A 19,154-nucleotide genomic window follows, 5' to 3' on the forward strand; every position below is an offset into this window, starting at 1 on the left:
AAAGATTAGCCAATTAGTAAATACTAGGAAACTCCTGCAGCCAATCAGCCCTTGCCAACTCTCTGTCTTTGTTTTAAAACCTATAAATACTGCTGTAAATCTGGGCTTGGGGCTCCTTGCTCCACTCCACTGCGTTGGATGTGGCGGGAGCCCTAGCTCGAGCTAGAAATAAAACCCCTTCATGCTTTTGCATTGCTGTGGACGTCTTATTCTCTCAGTTTTGGGGACTCAGACTCTGGGCATAACAATTGGGCTCAGGAAAGAGATCTGTATCCTAGATATAAACTTGAGAGTTGTCAGAATATAGGTTAGGTGACATTTCTCACCATGAGGCTGGAAGTGAGTGGTGTGTCTGGAGTAAGGCTGAGGACTGAGACAACATTTAACGGAAATGTTATAACACATCTGAAAGCTGATGGGAACGATTTGGTACAAAGGGAGATACTCTTGATGTCAAAGAGTGGGCAGAGTTAAAGGAGCAGTTTTTAGTGAGGCTGGAGCTGATGAAGCCAGTGCACAAGTGACCGGTTAGGCTCAGGGAATGTGTTGCCTTTAGCACTGTGGGCCTCAGAGAATTTGGCTGAATTGCTCTTGCCATTTACTTGTTGATATTCCTCACTAGATTGTAAGCTCACTGAGGGCAGAGACCTCAGTAACAGGCTCTATATTACACTATATCTCCCGAAGCAACACTTGGCCCATGTTGCAAAGTCAAAAAATAACTCCTGTATTAAATGAGTGAATAAATAAAAGACCATACTTGACCAAGAATAGTTCATAAATAAATATCTATTAACTTGTATTAAATATAGATATTAAAAACACAGATGGATACAACCAAACAGGGAGATTTGGGATATTTTCTATTTTGTGGTTTTTGGCTGTGCTGCATGGTCTATGGGATCTTAGTTCTCCAACCAGGGATTAACCCCACAACCCCTGCAGTGAAAGCATGGGGTCCTAACCACTGGACTACAGGGGAATTCCTTGGATATTTTCAATTTAACAGTCAGGCCTAAATTTTCTAATAATGAGTGTTTGGGTATTTTTCCAGATTGCTAAGTTTAATTAAAATAAATTGAATGATAATTGCTAACTTTTGTGAGTGCTTAGTTTATGTCAGAATCTCTTCTAAGTTTTATATTCATTATCTCATTTAATTTTTACATCAGCCTTATGAGGTATCTTCTACTAGTATCATCATACTTGAAAGATAATAAACTAAGCCACAGTAACAATGAGTAATTTTTCTCAGGTTACATAGAAGCTTCTTGGTGGCAGAGCTGGGATTCAAACCCAGGCAATTTATTTCCAGAACCGCCATACCCAGCTACTCTCTGGATTCCTAACTCCCAGTCTAGAATTTCTTAACTGTTAGAAAAATGAATAATAAAGTAAATATGACTACTAGAAACATGCCACATATACAGCCAAAAGATGAATGACAAAACTGGGAAAGATGTTTATTATTCATACCAGAAATAAAGGATGACTAATATATAAAGTCATCATAGAAATCTCTAAGAGACTAAGTTGAAAAATGGGCAAAGAATATAGTTAATGGAAAACAAAACAATTCATACATACAGCCTTTAAACATATGAAAAGATGTATAGCCTGATGAAGAGAAAGGCAAATTAATTCTATTCAAAGATACTATTTTTTACCTATGAGTTCTGCAAATATAAAACTTGGCCTACAGCAAAGCTTCAGAGAAACAAGCACTTTTATACTTGGCTGACAAAATCGCAAAATAATACCCACCCATGGGACTGTGTGGCAATTTCAGCAAAATCTTGAAGCAAAACCTTTTGACCCAGTGATATATATTAATATCACTTCTGGGAATTAATCCTCAGGTACAATTATCCATTTTCAAAATGCTATATGAATAAGGATATTCATTGCAACACGGCTTATATTAATAATACAAAGTTGGAAACAACCCAAGTGTTGGTCAATAAAAGACAAGTTCTCTGAACTCTATATCCATACAATGGAAAATTAATCATTTGTGAGAGGAGGAAGTTCCTTTCAACTGATGCAGAAAAGTCTCCAGGATGTATTGCAAAATGTGAAAGAAGAAAAGCAAAGTACAAGATAATGTATATGATATGATACCTTTTATGAAAGAAAGGGAGAGAGTAAGATTATAGTCAGCTCTATGCTTTAATCCACATAAAGACATACTGGAAGGACACACAGGAAAGTAAAAAGGTGGTTCCGTGTTGGGAAAGTGTGAGGTGAGGCAGGGCGTGTTCTAAGTACTTTATATGTAACACAAATCTCATGAGAAGTCAACACTTCTCAGGGTTTATTTGTTATTTTTTTGATATTTGAACCATGTTATTTACAAATGAAAAGGAAGAAACTAACAATAGCTATACTCATAGCACACTCTGCGTGCTGGTCACTTTGCCAGGCACATTGCGTTTGTTATCTCGGCTTTCTCACAGCAGGTCCCAGTGTCATTTCCCTTGTGCAGGTGCTAGGAACAGGTTTAGAGAAGTTAAGGAAGTTGCTGAGGGTCACATAGCTAGTGAACTGCAAACCTCAAACTCAAGCTGCCTGGCTCTGGAACCCACATTATGAGCTGTTATTCTACTTATACAGTGGTTTTTGTTGTTTTGCTTTTAAAAAATATTTCTAGTCTACCTTGGGAGTCACAAGAGATGATGTGCCATGACCTAGTCTCATAGGCACGATTGTGTTTGCAAACAAATGATCATTGAAAATCCCCAATGGTTCGCCAGTTGCAATAGCGATCGCTTCAGATAAAGTGTCTGCAGTGTCTCTCCCCTGAATACTGGTTGTAAGTCCCTCTCCTCCTCTCCTAAAGCAGAAAGCATATCAAAGTGAAAGGAATACCAAGGTTATTACTTGAAGGAACACTTCACATTTATTGAGTTCTTACAGCACGCTGGGCACAGATATTGTAAGTCAATTACAGGTAAAGAGATTTAATGTCTACATCGAAACTTATTAGATAAGAACCATTATTTTCACTGGGGCTTCCCAGGTGGTGCTAGTGGTAAAGAACCTGCCTGCCAATGCAGGAGACATAAGAGATTCAAGTTCGGTCCCTGGGTCGGGAAGATCCCCTGGAGGAGGGCATGGCAACCCACTCCAATATTCTTGCCTGGGAAATCCCCACGGACAGAGGATCCTGGCAGGCTACAGTCCATGGGGTTGCAAAGAGTCGGACATGACTGAACAACTAAACACACACACGCACGTGTGCACACATGTATGCACACACACACACACACACACACACCATCTTACAGATGAAGGAACCAAGGTACAGAGAGGTTGAGTAACAGTTCAGAAAGGTTGGCCAGAGTTGTATTGTTACTAAGTAAGTAATGGCACCTCAACTTGAGCTTGAAAATTCTGGCTCCAGAGGACTGCTCTGTTCTGATCAAATTTGTATTTTAAAATTGTTTGCAAACACATTTCTTTGGCTGAACTATGTGTCTCACTCCATGACTGGTCTGAACACTCTGTTTGACTTCAATCCTATATCAAAGGGCTGAGCACAGTGTTCGGAACAGGGCAGCCTCACCAACCTCCTGAGGGCATAGCAATGAGAGTGACTGCAGCCCAACCCCAGCCAGTGGTGCAGCTGCTTAGAGCTGGGGGGCAGCCAAGGGGCCTTTCTGGTCCTCTCTGAAACTGCAGGGCATGACCAGAACCTACGGGATCCAAACTTCAAAGCCATGGAAGCCTTCCCAACGGCCTCTCATTCTTGATCAGCAGGAGTCATGATCTAGGAATGTGGGTTGTTTAAATTATTTTTTAACTTAAGAAAGGGTCAGGGTAAGTATAAGAGGGCTAAAACAACTTTCAGTAACTGGCTTCCTCAAACCCCTTTGTACCTGATGTCTAGTAAATGCAAATAATGCTTCTTAGATAATATGGGAAGAGGTAGTGATGGGATAAAGGAAAGCCTGGTGAAGCACTTCACCCAAGCCCAGGCTGGTCCGTGTAGCATGTCTGTGTGTCCCCTCCTGGAAGATGCAGCCGTGTGAGCAAACTTCACATGTCTGATGCGGCCAACAGAATTGTAGCCTCCACAGCAGCGGGGAGGCAGGCAGTGATGTGCTTGAGATAGGCATCAGCACCCAAATGGAATTTGGTGAACCTGAGAGTCAAATGGGCTTCCCAGGTGGCTCAGTGGTAAAGAATCCACTTGCCAATGCAGGGGACCTGAGTTCAATCCCTCCAGGGTCAGGAATATCCCCTGCAGAAGGAACTGGCAACCCACTCTAGTATCCTTGCCTGGAGAATCTTATGGAGAGAAGAGTCTGGTGGGCTATAGTTCATGGGGTGGCAAAAAGTTGGACATGACTGAATGATTGAACAATACCACTGAGTCATATGACTGAAGGGACAGTGTAGTTGATTTCCCCAGGCTGTATTGTCAAAGGGTGGGATATTTTCATACTGTCACCAGATGGGATCATGCTGTATCAGATGACGCAGGACTGTGTGTTCTCTAACCATTCTGAATTACAATGTAGATGGTCAATAAGCACATCTTGTTTGGTTGGTTTATGTTCTGGATTGGCTTGAAATGGGCTTCCTGTTCCCAATTAGGATCAGAGCAAAAGAAGAGAAAGTGTTTTTGCTGGAAGCCTGGCTTACAGGTCTGCACCATGGTAATTTTTCCTGAATGGAAGAAAACACTCCCCTAAACCTAAAGACAAAATGTGTGCCTCTGGATACCTTTTGGGATGTCAAGGAAGAGAAGGAAATTGGCCAACCTCTGCCTGGTGTGGAGACAAAGGCAGGATGTAGCCAATTATTGAGAGTGTTAGACATGGAGGCAGAGTGTGGGAGAGATTTATTTCCTTAAACTTCTCAGACCCTAGATAATGATGCGTGCATATGTGCTAGTCATTTGCAACCCAGCGGACTAAACCATCAGGCTCCTCTGTCCATGGGATTCTCCAGGCAAGGATACTGGAGTGGGTTGCCATGCCCTCCTCCAGGGGATTTTCCCAACCCAGGGATCAAACCTGCACTTCCTGCATTGCAGGCGGATTCTTTAGTGCTGAGCCACCAGGGAAGCCCCCTAGAAACTGATAAACCCAGGTTTATTATATCCTAGTAAAAACCAGCTTTGTTTCTTAAGTCCAGTATTTCAAGAATATCTCAGTCTTAACATTTAAATACCTTGTTTAAAAGAAACCCTTGGGAATGGCAGCAGGTCTCCTGAAAAAACTCTGAAAAACATATCTGAGCTTTTTCTCATTCTTTTTCAAAGTTTAGATTCTCTGGTTCCATATCTTAATGTGAGTGAAAAAGTTTTACCTACTTTGCTGCTATAGAAGCAGATCCAGAAATGGCAAAACCTGCAGGGAAATTCCAGAGACAGAGAGAAAAGTGACTCACCTGGGAGTGGGCCCCGCTCTCAGGAGACTTATTTCTAGAATGCATATTGCAAAGGCGAGCCTCTGGCAGGCAGACATTTGCACTAGCGAGATAGCTCCCGGAGTGGAATGGCCAGACAGTTCCTGGAAGACACTTATTTGCAAAGGACTGGGGAACAATTATTGTTTGTTTTTGCTCAGGATTTCTTTAGAATTGGGCTTCCTGGGTGCCAAAGTCCAATCAGAGGAGAGTCATTTCGTAACTTGGGGCCTACTGTTGTGGCCAAGAGTATATTTATCAATTGTATATTCAAGTGAGGAGCCCATGACTGCTAAATGGCTGAGATGTGTTGAAAACAAAAACCCAACAGACAGACAACTCCAGTGGTGCTCATTTTCAGAGACTCTGGGAGGGATCATGAGGGACTGCGTAATTTGGAGGAAAAAGGTCTGTGGATAATTCTTATAGAGGCAGAAACTCAAAATTAGTAAAAGAATTGCACTGACTAGAAACGGAATTACAGACATAGCTGTTGCCCTCTGAGGATGAACTGTGTGGTATTTCCACATGGACAGATAGTAAAATGCATTTACAAACTGACATCTTTTTATAAGTGAAGTGAGTCATTTTGAAGAATCCAGGTACGTTCCCTAAGGCCTTTCCAGTGTCTTCCAGAAGGACATGGTGTCTTTATCTAAGAAGCACACCTGTCAGCAAGATAGATTCTAAGATGGAATTACTTGCTCCAACCCATCAGAAAGAATTTTTTCCCCTCATTTTCACATTCTTCAGAACTTGTGAAAAGGGCAGGCTATTTTGGAAGTACTGGAGAAGGGGGATATCACAGATGCTTTTAAAACACTGGTTGCATAAGAGAATGACTTGGGGGACCTGTGAATAAACACTGATGGCAGCCCACTCCCACCTGATACTAATAATTGATCCAGGATGGGACCCTGCCTCAGTATTTTTTAAAATTTTATTTAATTTTGGCTGTGCTAGGTCTTTGTTGCTTTGCTTGGGCTTTCTCTAGTTGTGGCAGGAGGGGCTACTCTTCCTTGTGGTGCTCGGGCTTCTCTTGCTGAAAGCACAGGCTCTAGAGCACAGGCTCAGGAGTTTCGGTGCACAGGCTTAGTTGTTCCATGACATGTGGAATCTTCCTGGGCCAGGGATTGAATCCATGTCCTCTGCATTGACAGGTGGATTTTTATCCACTGCGCCACTGGGGTCGTCTTCCATCAGTATTTTTTAAATTTTGCTGGATCATTCAAATGTGTGACCAGGGTTGAGATTTTGAATGATCACCTTGAGAAGAAACACAGGAGGTACAATATGTTATTGATGTTTAGCACAGAGTCAGACACGGCAGAAGCGACTTAGCAGCAGCAGCAAGGGGACTTCATGGGCTTCCCTGGTAGCTCAGCTGATAAAGAATCTGCCTGCAATGCAGGAGACCCCAGTTTGATTCCTGGGTTGGGAAGATCCCCTGGAGGAGGGCATGGCAACCCACTCCAGTATTCTTGCCTGGAGAATCCCCATGGACAGAGGAGCCTGGTGGGCTACAATTCATGGGGTTACAAAAAGTCAGACACGACTGAGCAACTAAGCACAGCACAGCACAAGGGGACTTCATAAGTACTCATTAATTAAAAATAGGAAAAATTTAAACATTAGTACATACCAAGGCCGGCAAAACACAGAGTAGAGTTGGGAAGCTAGTTTTCCAGTACTGCCTACCTTTTTCATCTTCTCTATTATCTTATCTAGAGTAAGAGTTAACTACTTTCATCACTCTTTCCTGCCCCCTCTTTAAAAAATTTTATTTTCTTTTTTATACAGAGCAAGAGCTTTCTAATGGGATTAATTTCATCAGTTCCTAAGTCTGCTGTGTAGACAATTTACACGGTCAATATGTAGATCTTGTAGAATTGCCAAGTAATGAGGCAATTCGAACGTGTGTGATGACACTTGTAACTACATTGATGAATAAATTTTTCCCAAAGGGCTCTGCTTGGGAATACTTGCTAATGACAAGTGGGCTGTATCTAGATATAGTGTAAATCTTTCAGATATAATGGAGGAGTTTTGAACCCCTTCTCTTACATGGCCTCTCTGAATCCTGCCAGGATATTTGTGGAAAGAAGGTCTTGGAAGCAGGCATGGTAGAATGATGCTTTATGCCATTAGACTTAAAGGTAATTGATTAGACTTTGTGATAATTGACTCGTCAATTAGATGTAACTGGAGACTAAAAGGGCTTCCCAGGTGGCGCTAGTGGTAAAGAATCCATCTGCCAATTCTTGAGACCTAAGAGATGCTGGTTCAATTCCTGGGTTGGGAAGATCCCCTGGAGGAGGGCATAGTAACCCACTCCAGTACTCCTGGCTAAAGAATTCTTGGACAGAGTAGCCTGGCAGGCTACAGTCCATAGGGTTGCACCGAATCAGACATGACTGAAGTGACTAAGCAGCCACAGGAAATTGAAATGTCACCTCTCTCCTTGGAGACTGACTCACTGGAGGTGGAAATGGATAGAGGTATTTCTTAGCTGACTGGTTTCAATATTGAATTGCTCTGTAGAAGTTATTTTTTTTCCCCATGGTTCAGGAAAAATGTAATGAAGAAAAGTAATGGGAGTGGCAAAGTATAATAATAATGTACTGTATTAATAATAATTACAAAAATATAGTGTGTCTTACATTTTTGTAGCATTTTTAACTCTTCTTTGCCCTTAACAGTATCATGTATTGGACATTTTTTGAAATGAGATTTGTGTTTCCATGTGTATTTCAAGGAAATGAGGCATAGTGATGCATTGGACTAGAGAAATGAAAATGATAGCATTTTAAATTTGTTTTTTTTTAATTTAATTTTATTATTATTATTATTTTTTACTTTACAATATTGTATTGGTTTTACCATATATCAACATGAATCTGCCATGGGTGTACACGTGTTTAAATTTGGTAACGCTTAGTGGCTTCCAGAGAACAGGATGAATAAATGTTTATGAAACTTCTCTAATGTGCCAGGTTGTATGTGTCATCTCATGTAATCCTCAAGATAACCCATTTATACAGTTGAGGAAGCTGAGGTTCACTGAGATAACCCCATTTGTCCAGCATCACCCACCCTCAGTGCTGAGTAGCTGGAATTTGAACGTGGTGAATCTTAGGCTTTTCCTACCACATCACCAGTTCTGTTGGTACTATTCTAATTCGTCTGGTCTTGAGCTCAGTCAGGTCCAGCTCTTTGCAATTCCCTGGACTGTAGCCTGCCAAGATCTTCTTGGTCTTCAAGATACATGAGATTTCCCAGGCAAGAATACTGGAGTGGGTTGCCACTTCCTTCTCCAGGAGATCTTTCCGACCCAGGGATTGAACCCGTGTCTTTTTACCACATGGGTCTTCCTTTACCTTCAATTTGTTGCAGCCTGCCTTTTACTCCACTGAAGACCTCCATATTGGTGAATGTGAGGTACATTTTTTTGGCCCTGTCTTTGTCTCATAGAAGCATTTGACCCTACGGGCTGCTCTTATGCCTCAAAGTTCTCTGTTCCTTTGGCTTTTATGATACAGCATTTCCTGTTCTTCCACTTTTCATTTGTTAACTCCTCTCCCTGGAAGGTCAGGGAAGTCTGGCGTGCCACGGTCCTTGGGGTCACAGTCAGACACGACTTAGTGACCGACAGCAACTTCCTCATCCATCAGATGCTCCTTGTCCATCCAGCAGATGCTACTATTCCCCTTCTTTCCTCAATCTCTACCTACTTTTCTTATCTACTCTTAAGGTTACACCCATTATTTAGAACCAGCAGTCTCAAGAGGTGGTCTGTTGGAACCAGAAGTCTCAAAAGACAGTCTGTTGAAGCTCCTTTACCAAAATCTGGGTTCTTGTTTTGAAAGTATAGATATCTGGAAGTGATTATTTTAAAAGATGTCAAATGTATTGTGTTACTTTCCAGCTTAACAATCTTCAAGTGTTTCTAAGAAATGGATTTTAATCTGTGTTAAGTTGAACTTGTTGTGTCTAAAATCAAACGCATACTTCTTGCCCTGTCCCTGTCAAGGAAGTTCTTCTTATATTCCCTATTTCATTAATGAGTCACCATTCCCCTGTTTTTCTGTTTCTATATCTCAAAGTCATCTTTGTCTTTTATTGCATTACTATTCTGATAGTGTATGAAATGTTAAGCAGTTACTTCACAGTTATTTTATGGTTACTGAATGATCAGTTGATTTCATTTATTTTAGGTATTTATATATTTGGCTTTGGAACTTGAGACTCTGACAAAAAGGAACTAGTATTTGAGGACCAAACTATATACAGACTCATTAGTTAACAATATGTAAACCCAGGTAAATAGAATAAGGGATGATGCTTTGCAAATCTTAAATTCTCTTTAATTTTATCTTTTAAAATTATGCTTTTTTGACAGTTCACAATTTTAGGGCTGAACACTGAGGCATGCCCAGGGAGGATGGTGAAATATAGAAGCAATCGACTCCCTGTGAATATCAAAGCACTGTGGACAGCACAAGCGATAGTACAGAGAATGCTGTTCCTCAAAAATTATAAGAAGGAAAGAACTAGGAGTCAGAGGAGCAGGCTTGGAGATGTGAGCTCTGAGTCACTACTTCAGGCCAGAATGAGGCCAATATGTTAAGCAGCTTGAGGTCACAGACAGATGCTTCAGTCCTTGCCATTTTGAACTCTGGAGAACAACTTCCAGACTTTCTCAGTTTGGGGCAAAAAAGCTAACTTGAAGTAAAAGTATTTGTGCTGTGTGTTTGAGCAGAGAAGGAGCAACTGATCTGGCTTCCTAAGTTTCTTTGACTGCCGTGTGTCACAGTGGATATTTGTTCCCCTCTGTCCTGAGGAGAAGCCCCTGGAGGAGGGCATGGCAATCCACTCGAGTATTTTTGCCTGGAGAAGCCCCATGGGCAGAGGAGCCTGGGGGGCTACAGTCAGCCCACAGGGTTGCAGAGTCGGACCCGACTGAAGTGGCTTCGCATGCATGCATGTCCTGAGAAGGGACGAGGTGGGTAGTGGCAGGCTTGCTGTGTCAAGGACAGAATGACTCTGGGGCTGAGAGAAGCGTTAGGAAGGCGTTCACAGTCAAATCTCGGGAGTCAGCATCAGTGAGGGCCAAGGTGAGGGTCCATGCAGCAGGGTGGTCCACCAGGCCCGGTAGACTCCCCCAATTTCATGAAGAAGACCAGATCCGACATTCTTCAGTCAAAAATTCTAGCTACAGATACCAAGATGTCAGTGCCCAGGTAGATGAGATAAATGCTATAAATACTGGAAGGAGGATTGTTTAAGGACCTATCTGAGGGTCTAAACTTCTTTCTCAACACCTCCCTCCACACCTCCCAGAAAACTAAACTGCATCATGGAGAGGAGCAGGAAGAAGGGAAAGAAATCTACAACACTGTTTACATATGAGAAAGAGAGAGTGTTACCTAGCACAGAAACCCTAACGCCTGGACTGAGGTTCTAGGACCCGACTCTGCATCCAGGAGAGTGGAGACTTGTCAGGAAGACCAGATTCATAGGAATAAAGGAAGGAGGAAAGGAACGGAGGGAAGGAGAAAGAAAGGAAGGAAAGAAGAGACAAAAGAATGTGGATATATTTTTCTTTCTGCACTTGAGTGTGAAAGTGATAGTCCCTCAGTCATGTCTGACTCTTTGTGACCCCATGCACTGTAGCCCCCAGGCTTCTCTGTCCATGGGATTTTCCAGGCAAGAATACTGGAGTGGGTTGCCCTTTCCTTCTCCTCTTACCAATCCAGGGATCCAACCCAGGTCTCCTGCATTGCACGCAGTCTTTAAGATCTGAGCCACCAGGGAAGCACCTAAATGTAGTGTAAGCAAAATTTTGTCTTCTCTAAACATGTTTTACTAATCCTTCTTCTCTAGGGATGGGGCTAGTCCATAGCTATAGATGATTTAAGTCAGGAACTTCATCTTGTTTCTGGTCCAGCATTGTCTTCATTTTTTCCCTCTCTACTGACTTGAACTTTTCCTTGTCTTGGGGTTTTGTATGACTCATTGATGGACTGTAAGAAATCTCCCTGCTTTAGGTTCACCTGGTCAGTTTCCATTCTCTATAAGTCTAGAGTTTTTGTTTGTCAAATTAGAAGCTGAAGAAAGTCGCCACCACTGAAGAACTGAGGAGGAGAGAATAAGAAAGCACTGTAAAGGAAGAATAATTAAACCGTGTGTCATCAACCCATAGCTTTGATCCACTTCACGAAGAACATGATACATTAACTGGCCGTTGGGTTGTAAAAAAATTGTCCAATTTTATAACAGTAGTGCTGTTATAAAATGTGTGAACAGCTTTCTCCACTGACTGTGAACCATGCACCTGGTCTGACCATGAGATGATGCGGGAGAGTTTGCTTTTTACAATGTAGAAGAAATTGGAAGACTATTACTCATAACTCATCATTCACTGTGAACAGTCTGATTAGAAATACTTCAACATGCTGATGGGAAATATCTGAATTAGAATAAACTGAGCACGAGGTTAAGACGGTTGTTGCATTTGTAACAGCCAGAAAATTTACACTTTGAAGTGATAATTTATTTTACCCCGAAAATGAGCTCTGAAAGAGTCAAAGTCTGTAAGCGTTTTGGTTATAGGACGTGGAAGAGGAGAGAAATACTGTAGAGAGAATACAGTCTGGGTAAACATAAGACACGCCAGTCTAAAGCCAAAGACACCAGTTTTTGGAGGGAGTTGGGTGGTTAAGTGGTTAACTCGAGGTTAAGTGCAAGGGCACTCGGCCCGGGGTTAGGTTTCCACTTCAGCCACTTACTGGCTATGCGACTTTGGGCAATGACTCAAGTTCTTTGTGCCTCAGTGTCCTTTTCTAGGAAATGTTCGCAGTCAGTAGCAGCAGCCCACTTGATAGAGTTAATATGAAATTAAATTGTTTATTTTTATACTCTCAGAAGAGCTTCTGCCTGTGATAAATGCTGGGTAGGTGTTTTCTGTTATCATTCCATGACTTCTGTGGACCATCCCTGAATCCACTGCTCTTGCTTTTCAAGTCTGGCAGTGTTGTGCTTGCAGTGAAGTAAAATGAAGAATTGTAAAGCCGGTTAGAAAGTAATTACTCAGGAGTTTCACAGTCCTCCCCTCAGGATCCCTTCAACTGAAATGGCACATCCCTTTGAGTTCAAATTAGGTTTGTATTAGCATAAAGCCTCCCACGAAGAGACTTGTAGTTCCCCGCCCACTTCTATTTGATTCTGTTTGGTAACCTCCTGGCATTAACACACAGAGACTAGTCCTCGGCATTCTTTAGCTTCTACTTGCTAGTCAAAGTGCCTCACCATTAACTTTGCTGAATATGCTCTACAATTGTGCTTCTCTTCTGCCCTTAGGGTGTTGTGGAGTCAAAGACTGCCTCCATCTGCGTTGGGAGGTCAGCCAACTTGGGGTTAAACAATGACCTGGGCTTGTGGGAAGCACATTAGCTAATCCATCATCCATTTCTAAGTTCTCTGGCCAGGACTGGTTTCAAGACCATGTGAGATAGCCCAGGGGTCAACACTCAGGCAGGCCTCAGGCTTGGTTTAATGCTCAGGCAGCTGCCATCTTGAAATTCTGAATTTTATGTTGGGACTCTTGTTTTGAAAGTTAAGTTTGATGGTAAAGTAGAACATGTGCACAAACAGAAGGAATATGCACTGTGCGTTCCTCCTTCCATGGCACCCCATTTGCACAGAGTAATTATGTTGCCCTGTGAGCATAGGATTCAAGGATTCAAGTGGATTCATGATGTGTGGGAGTTCAGTGAATCCAAGCAAAAGTGAGTATAAGGTGAGACATAACACACTTTACGTTTAAGACTGAGTAAGTGGGGGGTTAAGAGAGGGTGGGGGCTAGGTAACACTGACAGCCCTGAGAAGTCACACTCTCTGAACCAGAACTTGCTTCCAACACACACCTGCATGCGTGCTCAGTCATGTCTGACTCTTTGCAACCCTATGGACTCCTCTGTCCATGGGATTCCACACACAAATCTCCACAAATGACCAGGAAACATCAGTAAAGGAACACTTTATTACTAGTGTTCCTTCTGTGCATTAGCATCCATGTAACGCTGCAAGTGATGGTTGGATGGCATCACCGACTCTATTGACAAGAGTTTGAGTAAGTTCTTGGAGTTGGTGATGGACAGGGAAGCCTGGCATGCTGCAGTCTATAGGGTCGCAAAGAGTCGGACACGACTGAGTGACTGAACTGAACTGAACACTGAAGGCAACAACATAGAAGGAAAGAAAAAGATAGAGCAACACTTATTTTCTTTTCTTCTGTTTTACTCATAAGTGAGATATGCTGGTGAGATACACATGCAGGAAGAAGTGAATTAAAGACAATTGAGCTAATTTTGTGCAGTGTTTCTAATGGTTCTGGTAGGAATGAAATGCATGCAAAAGAGGGGCAGGAGGAGAAGGGGCAACAGAAGATGAGACAATTGGACGGCATCACTGACTCAATGGACATGAGTTTGAGCAAACTCCAAGAGATAGTGAAGGACAGGAAGCTGGGCCTGCTGCAGTCCACGGGGTCACAAAGAGTCAGACATGACTGAGTGACTGAACAATAGCAACATGTGCATATATGACTTATGAAACATAAATTGTATAATTTCAGTGATTCCACATATGAATTAAAGATTATAGGTAAAATTCATACTAATATTTTAACATTTTAATTTTTCTTTACTTAGAACAACATTAAATGACAAACAAAATACCTCATATTAAGAGAGCAATTTCATAAGAAAGGAGAGAGCTTTATATTTTACTGCCTTTAATAGGGTTTTTACCCTGCTTTGAACCATGGAGATTCCTCCATCTGTATTTTGCCCTGGGGCGCACGAATGAAACAGCCAGCCCTGCCTCTTCCTTAACTCCCTTTACCATTTTTTGTGCTGAGTTGTTCAGTCATATCTGACTCTTTGCAACCCCATGGACTGTAGCCCCCTCCAGGCTCCTCTGTCCATAAGATTCTCCAGGCAAGAATACTGGAGTGGTTTGCCATTCTGGTAAAGCTAAAAACTTGGTTTCCCAGCCTCCCTTGCACCTCATAGTGACCATTTGACCACATTCTGACCAATGAGCCATAGTTGGAGTCCACTAGAAAGCCTTGGAGAAAACCGAAATGCTTAGTATGAGAAGCAGATATTGACTGCACCACCTTTCCACTTCAGCTCTCCTTGAATGGTTAACATCCCATTCAAGAGCTACATGCCATCTTGTGACCATTAAGAAACAAACTGAAGAGCAGAAAGCCAAAGCTACAAAAGTTGGAGTGAAAAGTTAAGAGTCTGTGTCCTTGAGGGTCTTGTTGAGTTGCTGAGGCAGCATCAGCAGCCATCAATCTAGACTTTTATAGGAAAAAAATAACCCTTACTAATTTTAGCCACTATGAGCCTTTCCATTACTGTTGTCTGTTCATTATGAGTGGACATGTGGGCCATAAACTGCCTGCCTTGCCCAAGGTCTTTCATCAGAAAGAGGCAGTTCCTCCTGTTTTTAGCCCTCTTCTTTCCACCATCAAGACTCAGTGAACCAGGTTCACTGGCCAGTGAGGGAGACAAGAAGGCACATGTCACACTGACCCTTCCTTCTCTTCCTCCTCCTTCTCTGCTAGCTCCTGTGCTCCAACATCCCTCTTAGCTGCCCTCAAACAACAGGTTCTGTGATGATCCATCAGCATAAGTAAGTACCTGGTGGAGGCAGCCTCAGACATACTCCAGAAACATCCCAAATCCAGCCTCAGCCCAGTTGGTTGACCCTGTAACTTTTGGAACAGCAATCACTTTCCTTTCTTACAGGTAAAGTAAGATAATAGGGACTGAAGTCAAGCATACACAAGAATACACAGAAAAATTATACAAAAAATATCTTAATGACTCAGATAACCATGGTGGTGTGATCACTAATCTAGAGCCAGACATCCTGGAATGCAAAGTCAAGTGGGCCTTAGAAAGTATCACTGTGAACAAAGCTAGTGGAGGTGATGGAATTCCAGTTGAGCTATTTCAAATCCTAACAGATGATACTGTGAAAGTGCTGCATTCAATATGCCAGCAAATTTGGAAAATGCAGCAGTGGCCACAGGACTGGAAAAGGTCACTTTTCATTCCAATCCCAAAGAAAGACAATGCCAAAGAATGCTCAAACTACCGCACAATTGCACTCATCTTACACGCTAGCAAAGTAACGCTCAAAATTCTCCAAGCCAGGCTTCAACAGTACATGAACTGTGTACGTCCAGATGTTCAAGCTGGATTTAGAAAAGGCAGAGGAATCAGAGATTAAATTGCCAACATCCACTGGATCATTGAAAAAGCAAGAGAGTTCCAGAAAAACATCTACTTCTGCTTTATTGACTATGCCAAAGCCTTTGACTGTGTGGATCACATAAACTGTGGGAAATTCTTCCAGAGATGGGAATATCAGACCACCTGACCTGCCTTCTGAGAAATCTGTATGCGGGTCAAGAAACAACAGTTAGAACTGGACATGGAACAACGGACTGGTTCCAAATAGGAAAAAGAGTACATCAAGGCTGTATATTGTTACCTTGCTTATTTAACATATATGCAGAGTACATCATGAGAAATACTGGACTGAATGAAGCACAAGCTGGAATCAAGATTGCCGGGAGAAATATCAATAACCTCAGATATGCAGATGACACCACCCTTATGGCAGAAAGTGAAGAAGAACTAAAGAGCCTCTTGATGAAAGTGAAAGAGGAGAGTGAAAAAATTGGCTTAAAACTCAACATTCAGAAAACTATGTTCATAGCATCTGGTCCCATCACTTCATGGCAAATAGATGAGGAAACAATGGAAACAGTGAGATACTTTATTTTTCTGGGCTCCAAAATCACTGCAGATGGTGATGGCAGCCAAGAAATCAAAAGACAGTTGCTCCTTGGAAGAAAAGCTATGACCAACCTAGACAGCATATTAAAAAGCAGAGATATTACTTTGCCAACAAAGGTCCATCTAGTCAAAGCTATGGTTTTTGCAGTAGTCATTTATGGATGTGAGAGTTGGCCTATAAAGAAAGCTGAGCACAGAAAAACTGATGCTTTTGAACTGTGGTGTTGGAGAAGACTCTTGAGAGTCCCTTGGACAGCAAGGAGATCCAACCAGTCCATCCTAAAGGAAATCAGTCCTGAATATTTATTGGAAGGACTAATGTTGAAGCTGAAACTCCAATACTTTGGGCACCTGATGGGAAGAACTGATTCACTGGAAAAGACCCTGATGCTGGGAAAGATTGAAGGTGGGAGGAGAAGGGGAGGACAGAGGATGAGATGGCTGGATGGGATCACCGACTCAACGGACATGAGTTTGAGTAGGCTCTGGGAGTTGGTAATGGACAGGGAAGCCTTGCATGCTGCAGTCCATGGGGTTGCAAAGAGTCAGGCATGACTGAGTGACTGCACTGAACTTAACTGAACTGAAGTCAAGCAAATAAAAATGAATTGACAGAAAACTCCACAACTAATGTTAGGGAAAACTCAGTCATGAAGACCTTCAGAGGTGATTTTTTTTTTTTTTTCTTTTCTTGTCTAACCACATCATCTTTGGTCATGATAGAAGCCCAGTTTCTTTGCCACTGAGCAGTTGTCTCCCTGGAGACTGGCTCTTTTATGATCTTCAGCACATGGTGAGTGAGTGAAGTTGCTCAGTCGTGTCCAACTCTTTGCAACCCCATGGACTGTAGCCCACCAGGCTCCTCCATCCATGGAATTTTCCAGGCAAGAGTACTGGAGTGGGTTTCCATTTCCTTCTCCAGGGGATCTTCCCGACCCAGGGATCGAACCAGGGTCTCCACATTGTAGGCAGACGCTTTACCGTCTGAGCCACCAGGGAATCCCCAACACATGGCAGAGGTCTAGTAATTAAGCACATTCAGAGAAGCAAGAGAGAATGAGGGGCTAAGCCCCTCACTGAGTGAGATGATACAAGGCTGAGCCTTGTTCATCAGCACTATTGTAATTAGGACCCATTAAGAGGGCTGCTGCCACCACAGCCTGTGTGTGTCCACATTTGGCATAACAACTTAGAACATGAGACTTAGTTGTTTTTAACAGAAGGGAGTTTGTTAAAACATAACATTTCCCAGCAATAATCTAGCATTTTATTATTTAGCAATCTCCTCCAAAGGTTACAATAGCTTAAATATTTACCAAGGACTGTTGGGGAGCTCTTGTCTTTCACTAGGAGACTTTATATTGAACCCATTCCAGGAATACGGGTCAGAGTCCTCACTCATCAGTTTATTGCAGGGTCAACCAAATGCCTGAGTTAGCTACATCCCTCTATTCTTTCCCCTCCCTGCTGTCAGCACAGGAAAGACACAGAATCACACTCTGGTTCTTGAGACACAGTGTTAATACTTTGATGGAGGAATTTGAAACCACTGACTGAAAAGATCTCCCTACAGAGCTGAATAAGACCTCAATAGCCAGAATATGGTCACATGACCACTGCTAGGGACAAGGGAGGCTGGGAGATCAAGCTTTCAGCTTTACCAACTTCTATAGTAAAGGTAGTTAAGACATACAGTTTTACGGTAATATACCATGGAAACCACTCACTTAAAGAATTGAAGCAGATTGTAGCCATTTTAAAGCACAATGCCATTCTCAGATGAGCTGGAACAGTAATAGATCCCATCTTGCTGAATTACAGTGGCAAGAGAATAAAGTTATATTGTGTAAATGGTAAAGTACTTCACAAATGCAAGATTATTTTGAGAAAATTAATACCTTCTCTCTTTGTATCGGTTATGTGTGAGAGATTGGAAGGCACACTGGCTGTTAAAGTTCAGCTTTTAGCTTAGATTTATGTGATGCTTCGATGAAACCTTTTCTCAAGGATAACAGTTTTACCGTAAAAGCTGAATTCCCGGCTTAGAGGTGTAAACACCACGGCTACTGTGCTGTGCTTAGTCACTCCATCATGTCTGACTCTTTGCAACCCCCTGTACTGTAGCCCACCAGGCTCCTCTGTCCATGGGGATTCTCCAGACAAGAATACTAGAATGGGTTGCCATTCCCTCCTCCAGGGCATCTTCCCAACACAGGGATTTAATCCAGGTCTCCGGCATTGCAGGCGGATTCTTTACCATCTGAGCCACCAGGGAAGCCCAAAACACTGGAGTGTGTAGATTACCCCTTTTCCAGGGGATCTTCCTGACCCAGGAATTGAACCAGGGTCTCTTGCATTGCAGGCGGATTCTTTACCAACTGAGGCACCAAGGAAGCTACTGCTGCTACTAAGAGACTCTAAAGAGGTCTGTTTCCACTTCACAGGGACACTTCAGGAGGCACCTCCCTCTGCTTGGTTAACAGCAGTTACTGCTGCACTGAAGTGAATGTTATCCCCTTGTACACACGAGCAAAGGTTAACCTCTGGCAAGAGCTTGCTTAAACCACATGGAAATATCACACAGGTTCAGTGGGTTAGATACACTGCAGAGCATTTGGATACACCATGTAATCTGTGCAACATATTCTTATCAGCAGCCCTTTCCAGCTCATCTGTGGTTTACTGGAAGCTGCTTACATGTGGAGTCTGTTTCTCTATATTCTACTCAGAAACAGATCAAAAGTTTCAGTTAAAAGGAAAGGTAAGGCAGTACTATCAATATCCCAGAACAGTAAATGCCAATCAATGACACTTATTCTCTCAAGTTCATCTGATTACTTGGAGATGTCAAGTTTAACG

The 19,154-nt window shown here is 42.4% G+C and overlaps 1 protein-coding gene across 1 annotated transcript in view; it reads right to left on the bottom strand.

The window, feature by feature from the left end:
• Positions 1-5,474, bottom strand: part of C9 (complement C9) — a 61,436-nt gene extending 55,962 nt beyond the window's left edge. The window contains exon 1 of the mRNA XM_040262795.1: positions 5,398-5,474. Coding sequence (XP_040118729.1) covers positions 5,398-5,474 — 77 coding nt within the window. The remainder of the gene's footprint in view (positions 1-5,397) is intronic.
• Positions 5,475-19,154: the final 13,680 nt, after the last annotated feature.

The sequence above is a fragment of the Oryx dammah genome, unplaced genomic scaffold (genome assembly GCF_014754425.2).
Source record: "Oryx dammah isolate SB20612 unplaced genomic scaffold, SCBI_Odam_1.1 HiC_scaffold_20, whole genome shotgun sequence".
NCBI lineage: Eukaryota > Metazoa > Chordata > Mammalia > Artiodactyla > Bovidae > Oryx > Oryx dammah.